At 45.3% G+C, this 19645-nt stretch overlaps 1 protein-coding gene across 2 annotated transcripts in view; it reads right to left on the reverse strand.

The window, feature by feature from the left end:
• Positions 1 to 19645, reverse strand: part of CDC42BPB (CDC42 binding protein kinase beta) — an 867880-nt gene that overhangs the window by 101193 nt on the left and 747042 nt on the right. For both annotated transcript variants that reach the window (XM_069638111.1, XM_069638110.1), the window contains 2 exons: positions 12550 to 12612; positions 7328 to 7924 (listed from right to left, as the gene is read on the reverse strand). In XM_069638111.1, the coding sequence (XP_069494212.1) occupies positions 7328 to 7924; positions 12550 to 12612 (660 nt within the window). The remainder of the gene's footprint in view (positions 1 to 7327; positions 7925 to 12549; positions 12613 to 19645) is intronic.

Below are 19645 nucleotides of genomic sequence, written 5' to 3' on the forward strand. Positions count from 1 at the left end.
CACCTGTGCCACGTTAGCCAGGGCAATTATTGGAAGCCGCTTGGACTATTGTGCGAGCATCTTTCATGAGTCGGGAAAAACAAATAAACCGATTACAAGTTGTCCAAAACAATGCAATGAGGGTCGTAGTAGGTCTATGCAAAACCGATCACTGCATTGGTTGCCCATGGCAAAGAGTTATGTTTCAAGTTTTTGTGCATTGCACACTCCTGCTTGTAATGGTAAGAGCCCACCGTACCTGGTGACACAGCTCAATTGGCTGCCGCTCAGACATGGCCTGAGATGCAACAACTCTGGCTTGCTCCAGATACCCAAGTCAAAACTGTTACAAGTCAAGGAGGGCTGTTTCCCATCTTCAACCCCACGTCTATGGAACACTCTTCCACTGGACTTGAAGCTGTGTTCTAGCCTCTTAAACTTTAAACGCAAATTGAAAACTTTCTTATTTGAACGAGTATGAACTTCCTAGATACCATAATATCCTGTTAAGTGTACTGTTTTACGTGTTTAGTCTTTGTCATGTCCTAGCGCTCTTATGCCTTAGAAATAAAATAAATAAATAAATTGCCAACTATAGTTTCGGCTCTGCGGGTCAATGTTCCTTTGTCACGACCCAGCCTTCCTCAGGGCACGTTACCTTTCCATGAGTTAGAGGAAATATATTCTTAAGACTCTTGAAATATGGTGCCCATCCAGTAGAAATGTATTTGCATTACTGGAATAAAAAACACGTACCGTCAGCCGAACAGGTCGTGGCCCGTCCCAACATGGGTACTCCCAGTGTTCATACTTCCTAATCAGTTTATGTGCTAATTCCCTTTTACCTTGGAGACCCCCAGCCCTTTGCTGGCATCTGGGACCTTCTTGATTTTAACCTCCTGAGTGAGTGGGCCTTTTTGCCACCCACTCATGCCTTTTCCCTAACTAAGATGTTGTGTTCCTTATGTTGTAATGGAGTCTAGTAAACGCCACAGTCATCTGCTATTTATGTAGTGAAACGCATCACCCTTTGTGCAGTGCCACTGGAGGAGGTCATTGGACTCCTCTACATGTTTAAAAACATTTTCTTGTGTGAACTACAGTTCACAAGAATAGTAGGACAACCTTTGTCTTATTAACCATTCTCCTTTGTGGGTCCAGCACACACCACCTTATGTGGAATGCTGGGTGGTTACATAGCAACTCCTTATCGCACTTCTCATTTAACATTTTGTTACACAAACTAACTTGAATGGCTGGTGGCAGTGGTTTATTTGGGTGTCCGTTTTACCAAAATGGCTCCCTTCTTCTTTATTTGCCATTTCTCGTTTGTTAGTGCCTTTTTGGGCTTTTACTCTATTGTTTATAATCAGGTTTGAGTCCATTGTGTGTTTTGCCTTTGGCAGGCTTCAGCCCTGAAGCTCGCCCAGGCACCAGGGTGTCTGGGAAGGTAGGAAGTGAGGGAGGAGCCCGAAACTTCACTTGCCTTTGTTTGTAGTGTGAGAAACCTGAAGGTGTCTCATTGACTAGTCCCTGTGGATCTAACATCCAGGTGGCCAGGACATGGCCATCGCTATTGGATCCAGTTCCCGGCGGTGGACTAGTGAGGGAGGATCACCTGGATGAGGGGCCCTCAGGGAGTGGAGGTGGGACAATGCAGGTTGAGATGCGGTACCCCTTCCTTATGACACCTGTTCCCCATCCTGCCCATAGGATACGTAGAAGCTCTACCTCCCTCCCCCATTCCAACACAAACACTTTCTCACACAGTGAAAGACAACGGACTAACACCAGAGGCGTTTACCTATCGTGTCCCAACACAAGGGTCATGTAGAGTCAGGCAATTGGTGATAATTACACACACGTGACTCCCCCTTTTCCCTTACCCACAGGGATAAAAGTCGGAGCAAGAGAGCACACTTTGATCAAGGCTGATCGCATGAGAAAGCAGTCATTCCGGGACGGCAGTTCAAGCAGAGGAGAAAGATGGAGAGATCTGAAAGGACGACCAGGAGGGATGTGCCCTTGTCCTTTTCAACCCAGACCTGCAAAGCCTCAGTGAAATCAAACGTAAGACCGGGAATCACAGCTGGCGAGTAGTGTATCGGATGTCAGTGGTACCTGGAACCCTCCCGCACTGATTGCCAGGGCGGGGAGAAGCGGTTTTCATTGTGGTACTGTCCTTGACTAGAGCGGCAAAGGAAACGCCAACAAGTTCAACACACCCTTTGAGTCGGAAGAAACTGATAGTGTACCGTACTGGGTTGAGCTCAAAGTTGCAGTGCTGAAAGGAAGGAAAAGTATTGAACTAAGAACTTTTTGGCTAACGAAACTACAAAGACCAAGCAGCATTAGGGGAGACAATGTGAAGTGTCAAAGTGGTCATACGAGGGTCAGGAAAATCCCTTGTACAGTCAAAAGTCTGACACATGGTGAAAACTAAGTGAGTTGTGATCATTGGCAAACGTGAACCTGACAGAGGGATGCCTACGAATTAAGGTGACCAGTAACACCCAGAGAACATTGTGTGAATAGAAGTATGTGAAGCCTGACTGGGGGTGAGACCCAGGATCCCGAAAAAAAGCTAGGAGAAGGGAACCCCGCTTTTCTGATGAGATACTAGAATCATGAACTGTGTTAGAATGGCTATGTGAACCCGATGGAGGGATGCCAAGGGAAAAGCTAAGGGAAGTGAATCCCGCATTGTGATAAAGCAAAGTGAACTAAGTATTTGGCAGATGTGAACCCGGCTGAGGGATGCCTGCCAATTAGGTTGAACCATGATACACCAGTGAATATTGTGGTGACAAGTGTGAACCCGACTGAGGGATGTCCACGGTGAATGGTTGTTAAATAGACATTGAGATTCTTGAATGTTACAAGTTGCTGATATTTTAAATGAAAGGCCGTAGTGAACCCGACTGAGGGAAGCCAACGTTGCAAGAAGGATCGGAGCCCGGTTGAGGGGGATCCAAGGGTGAAGAGAAAGCACCCAACATGAAGATGACTGAAAGGAACCTTTGTTATATTGTTTATGGTGCATCAGACCCCCTAAAGCAAGAGACTTTGCATGGAAGAGACTTGGACATAGAACGTCTTGATAGCGAGAAAAGGAAATGTAACCTCCTTCTGGAAAAGCCCAGGTGTGTTCTGTGCTTGAGAGTCCTGTCTTGTCCCGTGCGACAAACATGGGCAAGGGAGACCACAACATCCTGACTTATCATTTTGTGAACACTGTCTTTTTCTTGTGATAATGTGGGGACTCGATGTCACTTCCGATTTGGACACGGCGGACTTAGCCCGTTAACCACACAGTCGCCCCAACAGGCGTCCCTGCGCATGTATTTCCTCCAATGTGCTCCATTTCCACCTTACATCCAACCTTCCCGCCTCTCTGAATTGTCGGGTACAACCTACACAAATCGACAATATGCTTGTCAGATATTATCCTGTTCCTCCCGACTTTGCACTGGCTACAAAGCGGACTCAGCCTGCCCTCTACGGTAAATAACTTTTTTTGAACTGTGAAGCTTGTAAGTTTACCACAAAACCATCGACATTTATACATGAAAACTTCACATGGGAAATGATGAAATTCACTACATGCAATTCAAAAAATGTTATCTACATCATAAGGTGCCCTTGTGACTTGATGTATGTGGGGATGACAACCCGCAAGATGTCAACACGCATTGGGGAGCACTAGAGTCAGTTCAGACTAACACTGGCAGCACCGATGGTACAGAACTTTGGAGAATGTAGCCATGGACCTGAGGACATCAGGTGGACATGGTGAAACATGATCAATTTGGGGCACCTATAGCGTGTATACTATACCACCCTCCAATGGGGTTAGGTGTCGATAATAAGGTAATATGCCTGGAGATAAGATGCTCCTAGGAAATACTTGTACACTGTATCAAAACTGATATCAGGCTATAGGTGCACTCCACTATGTGTATGGTGGGAGGTTGCTAGTTGACAGCAGGCCAAGATGGACACCCTGTGATAGACACCGATATTAACAGGTAGTGCGCTTTTGATTTGCACTACCAGGGCCGGCGTTGAACACAGACAAGCTGCGCGCTACCTGTGGCTGGAAGACACCTCAGAGCATTGGTAACGTCGAGCCCGCAGTAGGAGAGCCGCCTGGTCCATACAGCAGGTATTTACCGGAGAGGGCAGCCTGGGCCGGCTGAGTCCGCTTTGTAGTCAGTGCAAAGTCGGGAGGAACAGGATAATGACTGACAAGCATATTTTCCATTTGTGTAGGTTGTACCCGACAATTCAGAGAGGCGCGAAAGTTGGATGCAATGTGGAAGTGGAGCACATTGGAGGAAATACATGAGCAGGGACGCCAGTTGGGGCGACTATGTGTGATTAATGGGGTAAGTCTGCTGTGTCCAAATGTGAATTGACGTCGAGTTCCCACATTATCGGGCCACCAAATGTAGGACCTGGATTGAATGTGATCGGATGTACTTTCCCTTTCTTACCCCGCACCTAGATGGATATTCTGTGAGCTGCTACATTGTACAAGTGGTCCGGTTAGCCTGTGGAGGTAAGGATAGTTGAGTACGCCATGTCCAGTGCAGGGAGTGGAACACATAGCTGTGGGTGCGAGATGAGGTGATACATAACACCCACTTTGGTGGAGGGGCTAACATCATGTGGCTATTAGGAGAAGTGTAGTGACAGGGTGGTGGGAGCACGTATCATGGGTCTCCCCCACTGTGTCCAGAGCAGGAGCATTTGGTGAAACTGATTAGGAAGTTTGAACACCGGGAGTCCCTTTGTTGGGACGGGCCACGACCTGTTAGGCTGACCGTACGTGTTTTTCATTCCAGTAATGCAAATTAATTTCTACTGGGTGGTGACCATACTTCAAGAGTCTTATGAATATGTTTCCTCTAAACCATGGAAAGGTGACATGCCCTGAGGAAGGTTGGGTTGTGACAAAGTAATATTGACCGGCAGAGCCGAAACTTTAGTTGCCAATTGATTTATGGATTACAAATGTTCAATTTATATGAATAATTTGTGTATTAATTGTCTTTGTTTTGCTATGAGAACTAAGTAGCGGTTACATTGTTATCTGCACGTAAGAAAGATTAGCGGCACAATAACATGGATTTATTGGTGCCGGGTGATAATTAGTTATATCACCCCTTTTGTATATATGTTTTAGGATTGAATGATGGTAAAAGGTTTTAGGCCTGTATGTGTATAAGGAGAGAATGTTTGCTCTTTGAACTGTGTGGTGTAAGTGTGCGTATGTGTTATGGTTATTTAGTTATGTGTTGGATTAGAGAAGCTTTTTGTACAGAACTATTCACATCTGACATGTCTGACATCTCAAAAAAGTCTAATTATCAACTACTACACCTATTATCAAAAGGCATTCTACCTTTTCTCACTTTCCCCCAGCGGCTGCCTGTTTCCAGAGCCCTGGTTCTCTCCAGGCTGGACTACTGCAACAGCCTCTTCTTCAACCCCCCTGCTTCCGCCCTGCACCCTCTGCAACTCATCCAGAACAGAACCGCGAGACTTATCCTTGGCCTCAAGCCCAGGGACAGCATCCCTCCGGCGCTGAAATCCCTTCACTGGCTCCCCGTGGATAAAAGGATCAAGTTCAAGAACCTTTGCTTTGTCCACAAGGGTTTCTGGGACCTGGGACCCACCTACCTTCAACGCTGCCTTCCTAAATACTGTCCCTCTCGAGTCCTTCGCTCATCTACCTCCAACCTTCTGCGAGTGAGCTGGTTCTCCAAGCAGAGATTTAGAGGGAGATCCCTTTCCTCAGCAGGTTCCTCTCTCTGGATCAGCCTCCCTGCCTCCCTCTGTCTTGAGCCTGATATTCTTAAGTTCCAGAAACTTCTCAAGACCTTCCTCTTCTCCTCTTCCTTCTCCCTCACCCTACACTGCTAAACTAGCTCTCCGCTCTTGCTTCTCTCCCTCCTTCCACACAGCTTACTGACTGGCTGCCTGGTGTACCTCAGGGTCTCACAGGTCCCAGACATCCCTGCCAGTTCTTTCGGCACTTACCATAGGGCCCTCCACCCCCACTGCACTTGTAATAAAACCATGAGCGCTTCTCTCTCAGCACTTTACCAGTCTCTACCGACTGGGTGCACTTGGGCCCTGCCCCTCCCTTACACATCCTGCACTTGCACGATCTGTATACAGCCCGGCTTGAAGATTGTTCTGTCTGTTCTCCCTTGTCTTCACCCCTTAATGGGCACTTGAAAAACCTGCAGAATTGCCGTCAGGCCTATTTGCTGTATTTAAACCGTTAAATGTATCATATTCACTTAATCTGCCTCTGCAGACCTTTATCGTCTCAAAAATTCAAGGGCTCTGTGCAACTTTTGTTTTTCCTCTGTGTTCCCACCCTCCTTGAGTGCTTTGAAACACTTGCCTGTGTATAGGCACCATATAAACATTACCATACCATACATCTCTGTTGTATTTACTTGGTTGTATTATGAATATTGAACTGTCAGAACAAATACACATATATGTATTTTTCTCCTAAGCAGTGGTGGCCTTGTGAATATAGCCAGTGGTTCAAATAGAAATGGTTGTTAGCCCCTCCTGTATGAATACAAGAGAAGCTAGGTCTAGGACTCCCCCTTGTTTGTACTAGCATTATTTTATCAACCTTGGAAAAAGGTCTGACATTTGAGACTATACAATGGTTGTTAAGCAACTTAAGTTTAAAATTGTGCAGATCAAGTGATGGAACACAAAAATATTAAAAAGGGGCTTAAACAACATCCCATTCTTTTCTCTTGTCAATCTTATGTAGAGATTGAGCAGCAATGTATCAACAAATGCATCAGACAACGCTGCCTCAACCATAATGCTGTCCTGGCAAAGGATAACTGCTAACCATCTTTCTTTGTACCATAAGGCAATTCCTACAGGATAGCACCTTTGTATAATATGGCTAAATATTTTTGAAATGCAATCAGTTCTGCCTAAATCTGCAGGATAATGGGAATTTGAGAAATGATTATGTGATGCAAGACGTTGCCGCTGATGAGTTGGAACGTGAAATAAGAAGTGACAGTTCCCAGCTGTTCAAAGAACGAGGGGTACCGATGCCCAAGACACCCATGTGTAGGTCTCCTAAGGCAGATCTATGCCTTTTTGTATATGGAGCAGTACTTGAAAGGCCAAGATCAATAATCAATACGACACAATTTCAAGGGCACTCTTAAAATCAACATATCGGGCAAAGCGCAACAAAACCAAGACACCAACAGCCAGAAGTTACATGTTAAAACTACACAGGCACTTAAAGCAGCAACATGAATATAGCAACATTGAAAAAACAAATACATACTACAGGCAACAGGCGTTGCAGGCCACATGAGCTCCTGCGTGCGTGACCTTCGACCTTGCGCATCGACGTAAACTCCCATATGGCTGAAGCAAAGCAGGTACTCGTCATTACTGAGCTCCACGGCACACAGGGCATCAAAAGGCTGCTGCAAGAGGAATGCGAGCGAGGGGTCGCTAGGATTTACCAGGTTTACGGGTTGCGCATCGCCTTGGATGCACAAGAGAGAGAATCCAGACTGGTAGCCAACACATAGCTTGTCCTTGAACATGGCCATCCACTGAATGGTCCCTGGGGCCTGGATCTCATTGACCTTCTTGTGGAAAGGTTTAGTTCTGTGAACTTCGTAACAAAGAACCTGGCGTTTCACTGCCACAAACAAACAAGAAGAGGAACTTTTCTTCAGCGACGCAGTCGTAATCAACTGACAGCCTTTAGTTTCTGGGAGTTTAATGTCATAACTGCTTTCCGATCCGTCCAGGGAGGCCCAAGGGTACAAGTGAACATGATGATTGCGGCCACAAATGAGGACAATTATTTTCTCTTTGGAAACCAGCTCAATCTGGTGCACCTTCTTACAGTCCGCAGCTCGAACGATCACTGCAAGAAAAATATAAGTTTTAATGAGTACAGAACACCACTGATATTATACCCATTTCCAAGCCGAATGGAAAAAGCTGTTCGTTATTCAGATGTATGCCTTGCACCCATCTGCCAAGAAACAGTATACAAACTCAAGGAAAACTTCACAAATGTTCTTAGGTGAAGGGTGTTTGAGTAAATATCAAATAGTGATGGAATTTGGGATACCCTGTCTGTAGCTTTCCCCTCGTACTCACAAGATAAGCCTGACTGCTCTGCCACACTACCAAGGTCCAGAGCTAGTACAGACTGATGCTAAGAGCTGGGGGATCTACAAATCACTGGGATAGCTTACTAAAGTCTTACTGCCAGTGAGACTTTAGGAAAACTCCCCGTAGAGTCGCCACCCGGAGAAGTGATTGAACCTGCAATCCCTGGGCATCGAGGACCTGGAGATAACAGTGGGAAAAGCGACCACGGACCCTCTTCAGAAGACCTGCCAAGTCCTAATCCTGAATTCTAAAATGAATTTGACTACGGGTGCCAGTTGTAACACTATTTACCGGAACCTTATAGCTCCCCTTAAAAAGTTTGCTAACATTTAGACAGTTTTGTAACACTTTGGCTTTGCCACTGCTGGTTCGCGCCGGCATTCCAAAAGTCTCGTTGACTACAACAGAGTGTCTTCAAACTATTGGAATAATCCCAAGATCCCCTATTTGAGATTTTTCCTGCTTCACAAACTTCCTTGGAACTTTTCTGAACTATTGGGTATAAGGCCCCTTACATCTTAGGGAGGGACTTTTGCAGTTGGGTTTTGTGGTTCTTGTAAACTGACAACAGTTCAACAACCGCATTAAATCAAGAAAGATGATGAATCCGAAGAATTTAGCAACCCAACCATCAATCTAACAGACCTATTCAACGATGAAGCCGCCTCCACCAAACTCCAATCAATCAGGGACAACAACGAAACATCAAAAAAGCCAAAACATGGATCAATAAACAAACACAACACCACCACAAAGATCCATTGCAATCTAATCAACGCTAGGTCTATGGCCAAATATGCCACCAAGATCTACGACCTCTTGTGCGACGGAGTTATCGACATGTAATTCATAACTGAAACATGGCTAGGCGACAACTACAAAATCCCACTCCACAACTGCCTGCCTGAAAACTTCAAGTGCACGCAAGCAAACAGAAAAAACAAAAGAGATAGAAGATTGGCAATAGCCCTTAAGGAACACACAAAATTTAAAGCGGAAGACCCTCTAAACATCACAAACTGTGAATCTTTAATACTTTGCCTATCAACAAAACCCAAAACAAAACAAACCTCAAAATTCGTATTGATATACAGGCCACCGAGCTATGATGCTAACTTCGTGGATGCCTTCACGGAAGCAATCGCCAACCCCATCGAGCAGGAACACCTAATTATCCTATCCTCTGAACTAGAATGGAGGACTAAAAACGACAGTGCAAAGAAATTCCAATTCCAACAACAAACCCGCTCATACTAAAAGGAAATCCAAAAAGCCAAAAGGAAATACTTCGACAACAGAATCATCGTAGCACCCGACACCCAAAAAGAACTGTTTAAAATCCCGAAATGAAAACCCCCCTGACTGAAACAATGCCCCTATACCATCATTGAGATTATGCAACAACCTTGCAGACCACTTCCAAAACAAAATCAACACCATCCAACAGATCATACAAAGCAGACCATGCAACCCCAACATGCAACCCACCGTCCAGCCAGAGGAAAGTTATAACAAACTTTGAAGCTTCCCCCAAATATCGGCAGAGCCATTCGTCAAACTAGTTAACAAAAGCAACAATACAGGCTACCCAATGGACCCTTGACCCCCAGAAATGTACAAATCAATCCTCACACAAGGGAAAACCATGGAATACTACAGATCTCTTCAACCAATCAATCTCAATAGGGAAAGTGCCACACTCCTTCAAATCGGCATACATGAAGCCGCTCCTCAAGGACACAGCTGGAAACGTGGAGGACCTCTCTCCAACATCCCGTACCCAGCAAAACTACTCGAAACAGACATCTATAAAATAACCCAAGAATTCATAACACCACCACCTGCTGGACCAGGCACACACAAGTAGGTTTCAGACCAATGAGAGGAACGGAAACAGCACTCCTTTCAATCTGGGACGATCTAAAGTCGAACGCAGACTCTGACAAAAGCACAGCTCTGATACTTCTAGATCTTTCCGCAGCATTCGGTACAGTCAACCACAACATCCTCATCAGAGACTGGAAGAAATAGGAATCACCAAGCTAGCCTTACTATGGATTAAATCCTTCCTAACAGAACAGAACAGAAACCATATGGATCAAACCCTTCAAAACCAATTCAAGAGATTCCATCTGTGGAGTACCAGAAGGATAATCCTTATCCCTGCTGCTATTCAACATATACCTGGATCAATTATTCAAGATCATTAAAAGACATGGCCTCACAGGCTACAACTACGCTGACAATACACAAATAGTCTACAAAATACAAGACACAAAAGAAGAAAAAACACCACCAGAGAGCTGCCTTCAGGAAACCTACAGCTGGATGAACTCGAACTACCTCAAACTCAACCCAGAAAAAACAGAAACAACGATCATCTCCACAAAGGGAGAAAACAATCACTACATCCCTTGGCCAACGGAACTTGGTATAGCACTGGTTCCATCGATGATAGTACAAAATCCTAGGAATCTTGATGGACAATGAACTAACTCTAGAGCCACAAGTAGACGCTCTAATCAAGAAATGCTTCTTCCTCCTACAGGCAGCAAAAAGGATCCTATCATATCTCTCATTCACTCACAAAATGCTCACCATCATCACCCTCATCATGTCTAGAGTAGACTATGCCAATAGCCTATACCTAGGAATGCCAGAGAGACTTTTACAAAAACTCCAATGCATCCAAAACGCTACAGCCAGAAACCTGCTCAAAATACCAGAAAGAGAACACATCACACCAGACCTGAAAATGATACACTGGTTACCAATAAAACAGCAAATAAAGTTCAAATCAATGTGCATAACGCACAGAGCAATCCACATCCAAAGAGCAGAGTTTCTAAAAGAGAAAATAAACGTCTACCACCCAACCAGACCACTCAGATCAAGCAGCGACATCGGCCTAGAACCAAAACCATACAACAAGAGAAAACTAGGAGGATCCTCATTCTCTCACCTTGCACCAAAAGCCTGGAATGAGTTACCAAAAAACATACGTAACACGAGCGATCACCTTCTATTCAGGAAACTACTCAAAATCTGACTCTTTGTCCCAGAACTAGAAGGAACAACAACCCAGAGAAAATGGATCCACTCAATCTTCCTAAGTTAGCTTCCATAAACAGGAAGGGGGGGGGGTCCACTCCAAGAATAACACTATACCAAAAGGGAACATAGCTAGGTTAGGATCACACTAGGAATGAATATAGAGGAATCTGGAGGGAAGAGTAAGGATGACATGTCAGCATAACCTCCAATCCACAGAGGAAACATTGGCAGCCAAGGATCACCAACAGGGAAATGGGTAAGAAGGGAGCAGAGCCCTGTAAAATATACAGCGCCAATACCAAGGCGAGGAACAATGCTTGCCTCAACCGGGTACACAAACCTCCAAATAGCTCAGAAGAAAGCTGCCATCACATCACACTCATCAACCAGATGGACAGACCACAATCAATAGCAACCCTACAGACCAATCTAAGATCTGCGAAAAATAAAAAACAAAATAAAAAAATAAATCAATATTCTTCATACGTTTCTCACACAGAAACCAACACAACCACTTCTCTGCACAGCACACCACACATACTTTACAACACTGCAACAACAAACAAAACATAACTCGCACCAACATCACACAGGGACCCATTTCGATCTGATAATCGCATTGAAGCTTGGCGCACAGTGAAAAACGAACTTAAGTTGCCAACAGGAAACCACTTCTCTCACTTTACCCTACTAACCCCCCAACAACCCTCTTTATTTAGATCAGTCAGAGCACCAGGCGACCAATTCCATTGGTGACGGTGCGCGGTATAAATACCTTTAACATAACATATCTGATACTTACTTATCTGATCCTTACCTTCCTTAACAGGTGGTGTTCAGTAATTCTAGTGATTTTACCCCGTTTCTCTGATTGTATATTTGTGTGTTATATGTGTGTGTGATAACATTACCTCCCCATAGTCATTTTTCATTGTGTGTTTTTGGCCAATATAATACATTTTTTTATAACTACTTGTCTAGGGACTATTCTTGACTGCTTATTCTTTGGACTCATTGTGGACCCCTTACCAGGCTCACCCTTCCCGAGACTTAGCCTTAACCACTCGCCTTGCTACCTTCATCTGGTCTGGCTATAGCTCCCAGAGTTGTCCCTGTCACTAGGTTGGCCTTCTATACATCTGCCCACCAGGCCATAGCATAGACATCCAGTCCTAACAGACTTCATGGAGCAAACTTCATTTTTATTATCAAGCACATCACATTTAAAAAGGCAAGTGCCCCTGATTATTTTGCATTCCTTGCTTTCTAATGTTTGGAACGTAGTTGCGGATCACATTATGAGCTTGAGTGACCTACCATCTCGTGTCAACTCGATCACATAGAGCCCTTCCTCTGTACCAACCACGATACGATCTGGATCTGCGCAGAAACAGAGAAATTAAACCATGACTGAATTCATGTTTGAGAAAGAGTAACCGCGAGATCATATAGAAATCAACAACAAAGGACACACATAAATCAACTGCTCACAGCGTCAGACTTCCAGGTCTAAACGGTTGCTTACAATGCATGAGGGTTGTCTGGAGTTCGCTCTCATTGTCACCTCTTATCAATGTTTCGTGTGCTACTGGACGGAACTGGAGCCATAACGGGAGTAACTGAACGTGATAAGATAGACTCACCTTTGTAATGCCACAGCTGGATTAGGACATACGATGCGCATGCTTACATCTTTATGGAAACACAATGACAGGTTGTGGCCACGCATGCAAGCATTCAGTGCATTTTCCTTCAACAACTTTTTTTTAAAGAAAAAAAAGGAATGGGAACTCATTTTCAGTTGTGTTCCTTTGCGAATAACAGTTATTTTTTTTTTTTACAGGAAGTAAACTTATGTTACAATGTGGGTATTAATTGAGGCCCCAGCCTTCTGTAGCTTAAGGCACACTAAGAAAGTAGATGGAATATGGAACATGATTTGAACAAAGCTACACCTCTGAGTATTTTGTGTGGGCATTTTACTCAAAATGACTGAAATGTTTCCAATTATTTTTTACGTTATGCTTTTCAACTACACGCAATACGTCATTGCAGAATTTTGCTTGCAAGGGGATAAGATGCACTTTTTGAAATACTCTACCATAGGCCAAAAATGCAAATCTTCAAAGGTTGCAAACATTGGAGTTGCTGGTATCTGTTTAAGAGATTTTTCATTTCTGTGCCAATTTCCTCTAACCTTAGAGACCCCAGTTCTTTTGCTGGACTCAGGGCTTTTTGATTTGAACTCCTGGGTGAGTGGCACTTTTTTCTCACTCTCTCATGTATTTTTCTGACTAGGATTTTCTGTGTTTCTTACTGTTTTATGGAGTCTGGGAAACTCCATAAGCATCTGCTTTTTGCATTGTGACACACAGCACCCTTTGCGCAGTGCCACCAAGAAGCCCCTTGGACTTCTCTTAATGTTTAATTATATTTTCTTGGGTGAACTACTGCTCCCAAGAATAGCAAGATGACCCCTGTCTTTCTTACTTTTCGTTTGTGAGTGTAGCACACACCACCCTATGTGGAGTGCTGGGGGTAGTAACTCCTTTATGCCACTTCTCATGTAACATTGTGTTACACTAACTCACTTGAATGGCTGGTGGCAGTGGTTTCTCTTTTACTGCCTTGTGCCATGTATCTGCAGGCTGATACCTCAGCTGCAGTAAAGAACCCAAGGGTGACCATTTTTCCAAAATTGCCCTGTCTTCTTTTTTCAAGATTTCTTGTCAGTTAGTTTCTTCTGGGCTTTTACGCTGTTTGAATTGAGTCTTTTGTGTATTTTGCCTTTGGTGGGCTTCAGCCCTGAAGCCTGCCCAGGCTCCAGTTTGTTTGGGAAGGCAGGAAGTATGGGAGGGCCCTGAAACTGCTCTGTCCTTTGTCTTTAGGTGTGCCTCAGTGAAACCAGTTCCAGTTGGCAGGCTGGCTGTCCTGGAGGACAGACCTGCTGGGTAATTAACAGTCTAGGGCTGTGAATGAATGGGAACTCACATAAAAAGCAAGGTTTTTGGGACTAGAGGCAGAGTCGACCACTGGAGGACAACATCCGAAGAAGAAGATGTTAAGAGATAGGGTTCGAACACAGAGTCACAGCTCCCACTCATTGTAAAGGCCGAACCATTGATTGGATCACCGACCACAACTGTTCCTCATCCATCACAGACATCATAGCCCTCCCATGGATAGATCACCACTATATACAATTCTCTATTCGCAACATAGCCACACACAAGGCTCTCATCCATGCCCCTCCAGCTAGAGCCAGAAGCTCTAAAAAAACTCACTAAAGCTAACCTCGCCCCATTTCTCAACACCTCTGAACTCAAACCGCTGTTCAATAATGACCCCACCTCTCTCGCCAAACCTATGCCCAAGTTCTCACCCAAGCCATTGAATCCATAACCCCACTAGAAGAAAAAAAAGAAATCCATGCATTTCAACTCCTGGTTCACAGAAGATCTATCCGCTCTCCGCACCAAGAAACGCAAAGCCCTCAGCAAGTGGCAGTCAGCGCCCAACCAATCCTCCCTCAAAGAATTCAAAGAAATCTACTCTACCTACAAAAAAGCCATCTTCCATGCTAATTCAGACTCCTACAATCAAAGAATCACTGAAGCCAATTCTAAAACAAGAGAAATCTTCTCTATCTTCAAAGAGCTCACCATTCCCATCCCTAGCCCAGATGAAATCATTAAGGATGAAGCCTGGTGCTCCAGAATCCAAACCGCCCTCCTCAACAAAGTCAAAACACTCCAAAACTAAATAGCATCTCAGCGCAAAGCTCTCCCAAATATAAACTCCCCCCACCACCTTCTTCTCACACACCACCCTCTCAAACACCCCTATTCATCTTTAGAGACGTTACAGAAGTAGAAGTCACCGACCTCCTAAAAACAAAAATCAAACCTTCCACCTACAAAGGGGACATCTGCCCTCCTACCATTATCAAAGAATGCGCAGACTCTCTGGTGCCCATCATCACAGCATTCATTAACTCCTCATTCGCATCAGGAACCATACCTCAATGCCTAAAAGCAGCATGGGTTCCCCCGCTACTAAAAAAGTCCTCCCTTGACCCCCCCTCACCTAACAACTATCGCCTCATCACCACTGTCCCCTTCCTCCTCAAAATCTTAGACAAGGCCGCCCATAACCAAATCCAGCAATATCTGGAAACGCACACCATTCTGGGCAGGAGACAATCAGGCTTCCATAAGGGCCATGGCACTGAAACCGCCCTCCTAGATTTAAAGAATCAAATCACCAAAATAATGGACACTGGTAAACCTGCCCTACTTCTGTTCGACCTCTCCGCCGCGTTTGATCTTGTTGTTCACAGCATCCTCACCTCCCACCTCTCTAACGCAGCACACTTCTCACACCAAGCCAGTTCTTGGATTACTTCCTTCCTAAAAGGAAAGGCCATGAAAGTTTACTCCGACTTGGCCAATGCACCTCCTGAAACCATCGACTGTGGAGTCCCTCAGGGACCATGCACTGCACCCACCCTCGACAATTTGTTTACCAAACCTCTCTTTGACTTACTAGATGTGCTCGGCATAGTTTACACCAACTATGCCGACGACATCCAAGTCCTCCTCCCCCCTTACTGGAGACCACACCTAAGACACCGAAGCACTCATCCAGGTTTACACCACCTTCAAACATGGATGGCCACCAATTGCCTCTGTCTTAACGGGAACAAAACTGAAATCATAATCCTAGTACCTAAGGAAACCTTAGCCAAATTTGGCACTGAATACTCCCACTTCACCATTGACAACACCAACATTCCAGTCTCCGCATCTGTGAAGACCTTAAGAGTCTACTTAGAAGCCACACTTTCTATAACAAAACAGGTCAGCGCCATCTCCTCCGCATCCGCGCTCTCCACCAAACTCATTGATGCCATTAAACCCTTTCTAACCTCCCAAAATAGCCTATCCATCGCCAGGCCCACCATAGGCGCGAGATTAGACTACTGCAACGCTCTCCTAGCAGGCACCTCCACCAAAAACCTCAACAAACTACAAATAGTGCAAAATAACGCACTCCGTGTGGCTTTGCACGTACCCAAATTTGACCACGTATCCCAAGCAAGACGAAATGCACACTGGCTCCCAGTTAAGGAAAGACTCAACTTTAAAATCCTTACTATTACTCATAAATGCATCAATTCAGCCGCACCATCTTACTTATCCAAAACCATACGCAAGAACTCCTCCAACCGCCCGAAAAGAAGCCATCATGCTAACCAACTCCGCATACCCACCCATCAGAAGAGCCAAAGCCAGTGGCATCGGCTTCCCATACATTACACCCAAGATATGGAATGCCCTTCCTAACCCGCTCAGAGCAGAACCCTCACTGTTCTCTTTTCGCAAATCACTCAAAAGCACACTATTTACATAACTCTCCTCTCATCTTCCACCACACCTCTCACCTTATTGATTGTATCACTTCAGGTTACTTCTACACTTCATCTTGCAAAACTGTCCTGTGATTCAAATGTATTTGTAACCACATCTCTGTAATGCAAATATCTATGCAACCACTTTTGCACTCTACTGTAACCAGCAATCTTGTCCTCTCTGTATCAGCGCCACGATGCCCCCGGGCTGTTGTGCGCTTTAAAAATACAAATAAATAAATAAATACCATCAGCACTCTCCTGGACCGTAAAGTGCTTGGTGAAGCCCTGCAGCTGTGCTGACACCTTTTTGAATCGACTGGGAAGACCTTTACGACACAAATTGCTCCCTTAGGCTGGTGGGACCAACGAGCCTCAAGACAACTTCTATTTTGGTGCAACATCGGACTTGCTGCGACTTTGCAAGGCTGCAGAATCCCAATACCCGGGGTACCTCAACCATCTGTGAGTGCATTGTCTTCCGAAATGCGAAACCGGCAAATCCTTGTGAGCATCCAGAGGACCCTGCAGAAGCAGGAAATCCGCATCCATAGTCCCCTCACCAGAGTGGAGGACCAAGGGATCCAGGAACTTCTAACCAGAGCTGTTCGTTCTTCTTTGGCACTGAGAAAAAGGTGACAAAACCACAAAGAGCCGCTGAATCTCAAGGAATCCATTGCTGCCGAGTCCCTCTATCGAAAGCTGCTGCAGGAGCCCGCCAGACATCCTCCCTTCCGTCACCATGACCAAGGACCAGGAAAAAGAGTTCCGCAGCATTGCAACCAGAAGGCATCCAACTGGAACAAATTCTTCAGTTCACTGGTAGTGTGGGGCTTGGGGTACATTATCCTTTTGCCATTTGGAGTGTGTCCTACCTTTGGGAGTGCTATTTAACCCTACACTGAGTTGACCTTAAATCACTTAAACAGGCCTTCCAGCTTGTGCTTCTTCAAGGTGACTCCTCTTGAGTTGCTGTGATTTTCTATTTGAACTACTGACTATTTAAAGACATTTTCTAAGAAGAGAGCATCAGAACCTTGACTTGGCCCAGTGACTGTGGCTGTCCTGGCTCTCTGAAGGCCCCCTTCTGAACCTATTTGCTTTGGCAGTGCGTGTCCCCTTACAGGTCTTAATTGTTGAACACTATTATTGCTGGGATAAAAGACTGCCCGCATCCCTCTGGGAGAATCTAGCTGTTTTCGTCGAATACCAGTATGCTCCGATCGAACCCTAACCTTTCCCTCCTTTATAACTCAATACTGCAAAGGTGATACAAGTGTTATACTGACCTCAAATGACGTCACCCTTGGTGCTGGAAAATGTGTAACATATGATTGAATTACTCGCCTGCTTTATTGTTCACTGTTTTAATTGAATCCTAAATTGGGATCAATGTTACTGCTAGTTACTGCTTTTTAAAGAATGATTTAAATATCTGTGTGTATAAATAAACACATATGCATTATATAACTAAGTGTGTGTTTACTTGGATACCTGTGTTTACTGATTTTATTGTACAGCTCTACAACTCACATTACCCCTTCATAAGCTAAAACTGGCTGCTGAGTCACACTACCAACGTTTGTAGTACATGCCTATATTAAAGGAACAAGTTAATTGTTCTCCAGCATGGGTCTGGCATGGATTCACATGCTCATGAATATTCCACGTCGTCAGGCTGGGAATCCTCGGTAAAAACAAACTGTATTTCTCCCATAAACCAATCACTGTTCTCTGGGGCATACTGTCCTCTTCCCTAAGCCCCTCCTCTGGCAGCCATCTTAAGATTTAGTAAGCACGTAAAGTGGCAGCATGACTAAGAAGAGCCACAGAGGGGAAGGAGGGAGGGTTCGCATTTGAATCCATGCCAGGCCCATGCTGGAGAACAATAGTTAAAAGTAAGTAATTTATTCCTTCTCCAGCACGGGGTCTGGCATTGATTCACATGCTCATAAATAACTAATACACAGCTGTACAACATTACACAATCACGGGAGGTGGCAAGGCTCAACAGAAGCAATTTGCTCTCAACTCTGGAGCAGACTCGGCTCAAGCGAACAGGTTGCCTAGCATTGCTTGGCCGACTCTGGACTCCTCCCTGGAATCCCTGTCAACACAGTAGAACTTCGTGAAGGTGTGCGTGGACCTCCACATAGCAGCCCTGCAGATGTCCAGCAGGGCACACCAGCCAGGAACGCCGTCGTCACAGCGATCGCTCTGGTGGAGTGGGCTCACGGACGGCAAGGCAGCGGTCGGTTCGCCAACCGATGACAGTGCATGATGCAGCCGGAGAGCCACCTTCAGATGGGAGCCTTGGACAAGGTCACGAACAGCTGTAAAGTCTTTCGAAAACTGTGTGTGCCACGTAGAACTTCAGGGCACAAGCAACATCCAGCGAGTGCAAGGCCCTCTCAGCCAGAGCCGAAGGTTTCAGGAAAAAACACAGGTAACATCAAAGGTTTGTTGAGGTGGAATTCCGACTGAACCTTACGCATTAAAAAGGGGTGCGTCCGCAGCTCCACCCTTGATTTGGGGAAAGTCAGGTATGGCTGTTTGCAGGATAGGGCATGTATCTCGCCATCCCTCGTGGCAGAGGTGATGGCTACAAGGAAAGCTGTTTTCCACAAGAGGAACGTGAGAGGGGCTTGATGCATAGGCTTGAAGGGGGCCCATGTGAACCTTGTCAGAACCATGTTGAGTTCCCACCCCGAGGCAGGCGCCTTCACCTGTGGGAAAGATAAAAAAAGTCCTTTGAGGAACTCTTTTACGAGTCGATGAGACCAAAGCGAAGACCTTCCTGGAGACCTGGTGTAGCAGAGATAGCCGCCAGATGTACTTTGATCGAGGCGTGCCCCTGTCCAGCCTTGGCCAAGGATAGCAATTATGGAAGACTCTGCGGGCCATGACATCTCAGGGGGGTAATCTTCTGCGACCGGCACCACGTAGCGAAACGCTTCCACTTGTGACCGTAGCACTTCAGAGCCGACGATGCCCTGGCCTTGG

Source organism: Ambystoma mexicanum, chromosome 14, assembly GCF_040938575.1.
Source record: "Ambystoma mexicanum isolate Mex_15411 chromosome 14, UKY_AmexF1_1, whole genome shotgun sequence".
Classification (NCBI taxonomy): domain Eukaryota; kingdom Metazoa; phylum Chordata; class Amphibia; order Caudata; family Ambystomatidae; genus Ambystoma; species Ambystoma mexicanum.